The sequence below is a fragment of the Grampus griseus genome (genome assembly GCF_964374135.1).
Source record: "Grampus griseus genome assembly, chromosome: 19".
Classification (NCBI taxonomy): Eukaryota; Metazoa; Chordata; class Mammalia; order Artiodactyla; family Delphinidae; genus Grampus; species Grampus griseus.
Window position 1 is genome coordinate 1,205,267 of NC_139013.1, and position 9,261 is coordinate 1,214,527.

Here is a 9,261-nt window from a genome sequence, read left to right on the forward strand (position 1 = left end):
CATTCTTTTTTTTTTAACTGTCTTTTAAAATTTATTTTCTTTCTTTTTTAAATTTTTAATCTTATTTAATTATTATTACTTTTGGCCATGCTGCAAGGCATGTGGGATCTTAGTTCATGGACCAGGGATGGAACTTGTGCCCCCTGCAGTGGAAGTGTGGAGTCTTAACCACTGGACCGCCAGGGAAGTTGCCACATTTTTTCTATTTTAAATTATTTTTATAAAGTATATTCTATAGAGCAGTACTATGGAAATAAACATACGCACATACATAATTTATATACATCACATTGGGGCCACAGCCAAGGGAGCTTTTAGTGTGGAGGGAACACTTTTGAGGGCAATTTTCTGGTGAAACCTAAGGTGGCGGTGGTAGGTGGAGGACTGGCGGAAGCGTCTCTGGCAAAGGGAACATACATAGGGCTTCTCTCCCGTGTGGATTCTCTCGTGAGCCCGAAGGTTGGTTTTGTGGTTGAAGGCCATTTCACACATGCTGCACATGAAAGGCTTCTCTCCTGCATGAATCCTCTGATGCACATGTAGGTCTGATGCCTGGAAGAAGCCTTTGCCACACTCAGCACAAATATATGTCCTCTCATTATTGTGTCTTTTCTGGTGAACTTTTAACCGAGAGGAATACCTAAAGATCTTGGGACACGTCTCACATTTGTATACTTTTGGGGCTCCGTGGAATCTTTCTTGGTGTTCCCCATGTGCAGAATTCCCCTCAGTGCTCTGGTGCGTAGAAACAGGCTCAAGGGTGACCTGGTCTGGCTTGAAGAGAAACTCTGGTTCCACCTCCACAAGGACATCTTGATAGGAGGGTCCTTTCAGGGATCCTTCCTGGGACCTGGAGGGGTCTGGACCTGCTCTTCTGGAGCTGAGTGGATTCTCCAAACAAACACCTCTTTCTTCAGGCCTCAGACTGTTCTCTTCTTGGATAATGAGTAGGAAAGGTATTTGATTGCTTGGACTAGTAATACGGTCATTTACTTGACAAGTTTTCAAAGAAATGTTGCCACCATTTTCTTTACCTTCACATTCTGTAGCGGGGGAAAAAGGGACTCAGTGAAGTTATGCCCAAGAAAGAGTCCACACAGATCATCCCTCTGGTATCTGGGCTTTCCCCACTCACTTTGTCTTGTTTCAAGGGAAGTATCTTGAGGCATCCAGAAAGGTGTCCCCATTTTCTCTCTTGCTGGAGTTCCTGTCGACAACTGTTTTGTGAAGTGAACAATGACTTCTCTTAAGGGTGTATTCTCACTAAAGAGGGCTTCCTGTCCCTGCATGTGGACGTGGACCTGTGAACAAAGCCTGATTACTATCTATAATAACATCTTTCTCTACTTCCAGGCAACTCCAACAGACTACTTATTCCTTACACCCCCTTTCCCCTCACCCTGGGGGTCAGAACCCTCTACTTACTAAGCCAGGTGGCTTCATGCCATCATCGGTCAGACCTTCCATGAATTTCTCCAGGTTTCTGCCGCTTGCATTCCATTTCTCTTGTAAAGTGGACCTGTCACCGCAGCGGCCATTGATCATAAACTGTTCCAGGACCAAACGAGAAATTATTTCATCCTTGCTGTGTTTTTCTGGCTGCAGCCATGAATGAAATAATTTATAGAGTCTTTGAAGCTCCTGCCTTGCACTTGAGTTATTATTGTTTTGAAATAAGCTGAGCTGAGTGCTCTGGAACTCAGAGATCCCCTCTCTCTCCTGGATGGCAGATCCTTGGCTGGGTTTAAGCTCTAGATTATCTGACACAGGATCCTTCCTTGATGGTTCATCTTGAAAGGAGATTCTGAGGTCTAAAGCCATTCTTAACAAGAATTCTCAGAGAACCGCAACTTCAGGGATTCAAGCTCTGCTGACTTGTTTCTTGGGGGATCTCTTTCAACAACTGGTGGATGTTTAAGAACTGCAAGCTAGAAATAGAAGAGATATGTAATAAATTACAACACTGGTATAATTGAAAAAAAAACAAACAAAATTCAGGTTCAGTTGAGTTCACGGATGAATTCTACTAGACATTTGGTGAATACACAAATGGAGAAAAGCGTAACCTCATCAGTCATCCCAGAAATGCAAAATAAAACTACAACAACATGCTACAAAATAACTACCAGAATCACTAAAATAAAATAGAGTTAGCATTGGCATGGATTGGAGCCCCTGGCACTCTCAGTCACTGCTAGTGGGTACTCACGTTGGAAATGCTTTGACTAGTATGTGCTAAATCTGTATTTATGCATTCCCTGTGACTCATCAATTTTACTCCTCGGCATGTACTCAACGGAAGAATATACTCGTGTGCATCAAAGGCATATACAATAATGTTTCTATCAACATAATTCATAATATTCCCATGCTGTAAATAATCTAAATGTCCAACATTCAATGGGACAGATTACAATTAATTGATGTAGAGGCATATTTGATAGCAATAAGAAGAAATTCTTCATGCAACAACATAGAATAACCACAAAACAGAATGTCAAATGAAATAATCCAGGCACCAAACAATACACTTTGTTTCTTCTTGTTTATGTTCATTGAAAAGCATATAAATACTATCAATATTATTTAGGATGTTGGTTAAAATTTTGGAAACAATAGTAGATCCTGGGATAGGTACATATGGAGGGCTCCATAGGACGACCACATCCCAGTTTGCCTGGGACTAAAGAGAGAGTTCGTGTGATGCTGTACTTCCAATTTTAGCTGGCGATAGTCTACCTCTTGATCTTGGAGGTAGTTACACATGAGTGTTTCTCTGTAAAAATCCACCAAGCTATATACTTTCACTTTTCCTTTTTTCTGTATGTGCATTACATTTCAATTTTAAAAGTTCAATTTTAAAGAGTAAATAGCGTCTTAAGTTGTAATTGGACATGATTTAACTGAACGAAGGCGATCTAGTACAAAGATGTTCTTTCAGTCATTATAAGAAAACAAAATATGACAAACAATTGACAAGAAAGTGAATGAAATAGGACAGGCTGGAATCCATATACATGATTTCATCTTGTGTTAGAAACTCGTACATCAGACACAAACATCTGCAAAACCACCTCAGCTACACCCCGTGTCAGCCCAATGATACATTCCTCAGGAAATTTTCCTTTTACTTTCACCTCTTTCTTTTCTCCAATTACTCTTCCTTATGAAAAACATTTGTCTCTGCTTCACTGATCTTATCAAAGTTATAATTTTATATTGATCTGTTTCTTTCTTTTTAAAAGTAAATTTATTTATTTATTTTTGGCTGCGTTGTGTCTTTGTTGCTGCACATGGGCTTTCTCTACTTGCGGCGAGCGGGGGCTACTCTCCGTTGCGGTGCGCAGGTTTCTCACTGTGGTGGCTTCTCTTGTTGCGGAGCACGGGCTATGGGTACGCGGGCTTCAGAGCACAAGCTCAGTAGTTGTGGTGCACGGGCTTAGTCGCTCCACGGCATGAGGGATCTTCCCGGACTAGGGCTCTAACCCATGTTCCCTGCATTGGCAGGAGGGTTCTTAACCACTGCACCACCAGGGAAGTCCCTATTGAGCTGTTTGTATTGCCTATCCTTTTCTACTGGAGTGTAGGATTCAGAGGAGAAACTGAGTTTGTATTATTCAATATTGATTTGTGACTGCAAATCAATGATCTGGGCAACCACAGGCATACCCCTTGGGATGTCAAACAGATAAAAGATTTAATCCTCTTTCTATATCATTGCTCTATTTTTGTGTGTGTGGTTTTTTTTATATATAGTCAACATTTCAAAGACTTGTATTATTATTATTATTATTTTTGTCCACACCAAGCAGCTTGCAGGATCCTAGTTCCCCCAACCAGGGATCGAACCTGCACCCTTGGAAGTGAAAGCACGGAGTCTGGACCACCAGGGAATTCCCAGAGTTTTTTTCTTTTGGCTGCGCCACGCAGCATGTGGGATCTTAGTTCCCCGACCAGGGATGGAACCCCCGCCCCCTGCATTGGAAGTTGGAGCTTTAACCACTGGACTGCCAGGAAAGTCCCTGGATTTGTTGGTTTTTTTTTTTAAAAAGCAAACCTTGTGCCACAAAATCAGAAAATGTGGGTGTTTGTTGGGATATGTGGGCTCCCAAATACTTAATTAATTTCTGTTAACTGATGTCATGTTTTATGTCAACCTCACCTGCTGATCTGATCAAACTAGCCACGCCTCATCTCATCAATGAATGAGGCAGAGATGATTCTAGGCAAAACCCTATAGGAGAAAGTTGAACACATCCTTGCCTTCTCCTAATCCACTTATCACACCTATTTAGTCAAACTTTTTTTTTTTTTTGCGGTAAGCGGGCCTCTCACTGTCGTGGCCTCTCTGGTTGCGGAGCACAGGCTCCGGACGCGCAGGCTCAGCGGCCATGGCTCACGGGCCCAGCCGCTCTGCTGCATGTGGGATCTTCCTGGACCGGGGCACGAACCTGTGTCCCCTGCATCGGCAGGGGGACTCTCAACCACTGCGCCACCAGGGAAGCCCTTAGTCAACCTTTTTAAAATGTTAATCTGCTCAGCTCATGCTCCACTTAATTCCCTCCATGGCTCCCTTTTGCTCTCAGGGAAAAGCACTAAGTCCTTCGTGGTTCCACCAGGCTTTGCCTGGGCTTGTCCTCACCCTTCCCACCCCACCTTAGGTACTGTGGCTGGTTATCTGCATCCGGGTATACTGGTCTCTATTGCTTTTCTTTTTTATGTATAATCCATACCTCCTCCTTCACCTGGGACTCCCCACGAGTTCTCTCTCTCTCTCTCTATATATATATATTATTTTTTGGCCACACCACATAGTATGTGGGAGTTTAGCTCCCCAACAAGGGATCGAATCTGTGCCCCCTGTACTGGAAGTGTGGAGTCTTAACCACTGGATGGCCAGGGAAGTTCCATGGGTTCTCTTTCTGGACTACCCCAGGCACACACAGACCACATGGTCACATTTGCAGACATGCACTCAATTTCACACAAACAAGGCCACGGAGCACTATTATGGCTAGGACCTTGGAATTCGAAATTGCCATATTTTGAATTTTCATCACAAGAAAAAGGAATGTAATGATGAATGCTGACGGATGTTAACTAGACTTACTGTGATCATTTCCCAATACATGCAAATATTGTATCATATGCAGTACATCTGAAATTAATACAATGTTATATGTCAATCATATCTCAATAAAAAACAAAACACAACAAAAACCCCCCAGACTGCCAATGTTCTCAACCTGGAGCCTGGCATTTACAAGCTGTGTGGCCCCAGACACGTTACACATCAGGCCTCCATCCTTGTCATGGGGGCTCTGATCTCTAATGACACCCAGCTCAGAATTTCCATGGGAGCTAAAAGAATTGATACATGTGAAGCACGTGAGCATTCACCGGTAACTGACACACACCCTTTCATTTTCAGCCCCACCATCATCTCAATCGGCCGTGAACCTCCACTGCCACAAGATGCAATAAAAATGAATTACTAGAACATAAAATTAACAAAAAGCAATGCCAGACTAACAGACATTCCTAGGAGAAGTCTACTTCAGTCAGGCCAGATTTTGCACAGCCAGAGCAGCTTTCACAATCGATGGTCCCCCATGCCTGAGAGACATCCATATCTTTGTACCTAGGAATTTTCTCCCCACAGCTATGCATAAATATACACGCATACACAATTGCACACACACACGAAATGGGAAACTTACCTCCTCCAGAAGACTGAACTTCAGACTGGGTAATCTTGAACTGAAGGCTGAGGACTCGCTGTGCGACTCACTTTCTGAACTGGGTTCATCTGACGTGCCTTCCCAAGGCTCCTCCCTTTTATAGGATCAGGGACAATAATGCATTTAAAGACGTGATTGGATAAAATGTAACTGTTGATGGAATCTCTGTTGGAATCTTCATCAGCTGCAGCTCCAGCTTTTCAGTATGGTATTATATAACAGCCCTGGGCCTGGGGCAATAGGCCACAATCAACCACACATATTCCTGCAGTGAAATATAACAACATTCGCACTTAAGTGGGGATATAATGTTTAATCTCACGTCAAATTTTGTCCTATGTGAGTCTTATACAAAGTTAACACTTTCCAATTTTCCAACACTTGTGGATTGCAAGTGCAGAAAAAAGGCTAAGATTCTCTCCTGGGAATTTCCTGACGGTCCAGTGGTTAGGACTCTGCACTTTCACTGCTGAGGACACAGGGAACTAAGATTCCTCAAGCCCTGTGGCACAATGCGGGGGTGGGGGTGGGGGGGATTCTCTCCTCCTGTGCATTGGGTCTGGTGAGTCAGAGGGTGCCCCAGTACCCCAAAGGAGGGGTTCCTAATCCAACAAAGAAATTGTAGAGGCTGAAACTAAGGTCATTTAGTGGGAAGGAAAAGAGCAGTTCTTATTTTATATAAAGGAAGCACATGATGTTTGATGGACTTTTGGGGACTGAGTTAGAGGAAGGGGTTAAAATGGGGAGAGGCTTCTGGTTTGAAAATGTGGTGGGAGGGGTGGGGTCTTACACTCACTAGGGGGAAAGCAGGAGGAAGAGATTTTAGGAAAACTCAGCACTTCTGTTTCCTGACTTCTTGTGGAGTGAGTGACCACCTGGAAGATCAGAGAAGAGATAGGGAAGCAGATGGAATGTTTTTTGGAGAGAAGGGACTTTTGCAGCAGTCCTAACATTATCTGCTTTCAAGTTATATCCAGAATCAAATCACGTTTTACCCTGCACTGCCCAGGCCCCATCATCCTTCCCTTGGATTAATGAGGTCAGCTCCTAACTGGCTTCCCCTCCTCCCAGTAGTCTTCCTTCCTTTCTTTTCTTTTTTTTTTTTTTTGGCTGAGCCACAAAGCTTGCAGGATCTTAGTTCCTGACCAGGGATTGAAGCCGGGGCCATGGCATTGAAAGCACGGAGTCCTAACCACTGGACTGCCAGGGAATTCCCACACAAGTCTTCTATTCCCAAAGCAGCCATCATAGGGACCCTGTTATAACCGAGCCTGGACACGTGCCTCCTCTGTGGAAGCTCCCCAGTGGCTTCGAGTTACTTACAGCAGGGCTCAGACTGCCTCTGGTAAAAAAACTTTGCCGCTCCCCGTGGCCTCACAGTTTCACAAAGTTCAATAAAGCCAAATTATCAGGGACTTCTTAGTGGTGCAGTGGTTAAGAATTCGCCTGACAGTGCAGGGGACACGGGTTCAAACCCTGGTCCAGCAAGATCCCACATGCCGTGGAGCAACTAAGCCTGTATGCCACAACTACCGAGCCTGCGCCCTAGAGCCCATGAGCCACAACTACTGAGCTCACGCACCACAACTACTGAAGCCCACATGCCTAGAGCCCATGCTTCGCAACAAGAGGAGCCACCACCATGAGAAGACTGCTCACTGCAACGAAGAGCAGCCCCCACTCGATGCAACTAAAGAAAGCCTGTGTGCAGTAACGAAGACCCAACGCAGTCAAAAATAAATAAATAAATACATAAATGAATAAATAAATTTATTAAAAAGAAAAAGAAAAGCGGGTTCATACTCGCTTCGGCAGCACATGTAATAAAATCGGAACGATACAGAGAAGATTAGCATGGCCCCTGAACAAGGATGACACACAAATTAGGGAAGTGTTCCATATTTTGTGCACTTCTCTACCATCCTGAAACCCATTGCCAATTCACATACACACACACACACACACACACACACACAGAAAAGCGGTTTCAGTTACCACCTACATGGCCTCAGTTCAGTCATTACGAGCTGTACCAGCTTCAGACTGTGGTGCTGGAACAGACCGTGATATCTGGCAAGAGGGGTCTGAGGAGAGGTCAGGCAGATCAGCTGCCCCTGGGCTGTCAGGCCATCCCCTCTCATCCCGCAGACTTTTGGGATGACAGCTCAGGAGACGCCTCCACCCTGGCTAAGTTAAGATGAAAACAGATGATCCTGGTTGCCTAGTGTGGTGAAAACTGGGCTCCCTTCCCTGGCCCATCTCCTCATTTCATACTCTTGCATCTGCCAGGGCATCTGGCCTAACCTTGGCCATTCCTCCATACACACACAGAGCAACTCATACATCCAGGAAAAAGTAACTAGATACGGAAGAAGAATCGCAACCTCACAAAAATCATAGTAAGCAACATATGTTATATAGTATAAAGAATTGGAAGTACAAAGAAATTAAAATAAAAGGATAAAATAATCCAGGACATGAGGAAAGAAAAAAGCCACAGGAGCAAGAAGATATGCTTCAAAAAATTGGGAAAATGTTGGTTATGGAAAACATTGATAAAGAAAGGACTGAGTAGAATACATAGGAGGATGGGGATATTTAAAGAATGAATCAGTGAGTCCGATGATCAGATTGAAGATGACATCTAAATGGCCAAGGGTAGGAGAATGAAATAGAAAGCATAAAAGAACAAAAGTTGTGATCAACCTGTGGGAAGGGATTTTCTCTGCTTTATGCCTCTGAAACAGTGGCTAACACCTATTGCTATTAAATACTAGTTGTGGGATACATAAAGAAAATGGAACTAGACACACCAAGATCTGGATCCAAGTTGTCTCCAAAAGAGGGGGAAAATATGTGATGCCCGGGCAGGAGACATGGGGTGGTGGTGGGGGAGGATGGGGTTCAGCGGTCTAAAGTCAGGTGCAGACATGAGATCCTTTTTTTTTTCTCCTAAATTATCCTTTTTTACTTTTTTAAAAACATCTTTAGGCTTCCCTGGTGGCGAAGTGGTTGAGAGTCTGCCTGCCGATGCAGGGGACACGGGTTCGTGCCCCGGTCCGGGAGGATCCCACATGCCGCGGAGCTGCTGTGCCCGTGAGCCATGGCCACTGAGCCTGCGCGTCCGGAGCCTGTTGCTCCGCAACGGGAGAGGCCACAACAGTGAGAGGCCCGCGTACCGCAAAAAAAAAACAAAAAAACCCAAAACTTTATTGGAGTATAATTGCTTTACAATGTTATGTTAGTTTCTGCTATATAACAAAGTGAATCAGCTATATGTATACAAATATCCCCATATCCCCTCCGTCTTGCGTCTCCCTCCCACCCTCCCTATCCCACCACTCTAGGTCGTCACAAAGCACCGAGCTGATCTCCCTGTGCTATGCAGCTGTTTCCCACTAGCTGTCTATTTTACATTTGGTAGTGTATATATGTCAGTGCTACTCTCTCACTTTGTCGCAGCTTACCTTTCCCCCTCCCCATGTCCTCAAGTTCATCTCTATGTCTGCGTCTTTATTCC

General features: G+C 44.2%; 1 protein-coding gene across 1 annotated transcript; it reads right to left on the reverse strand.

Moving 5' to 3' along the window:
- Positions 1–285: 285 nt before the first annotated feature.
- ZSCAN4 (zinc finger and SCAN domain containing 4) lies at positions 286–1,821 on the reverse strand (the record flags this gene model as incomplete). Its single annotated transcript, XM_082676732.1, has 3 exons — positions 286–1,043; positions 1,136–1,301; positions 1,426–1,821. 3 exons carry the CDS (start codon positions 1,819–1,821, stop codon positions 286–288), a joined length of 1,320 nt encoding a protein of 439 aa, XP_082532858.1.
- Between the last annotated feature and the right edge of the window lie 7,440 nt (positions 1,822–9,261).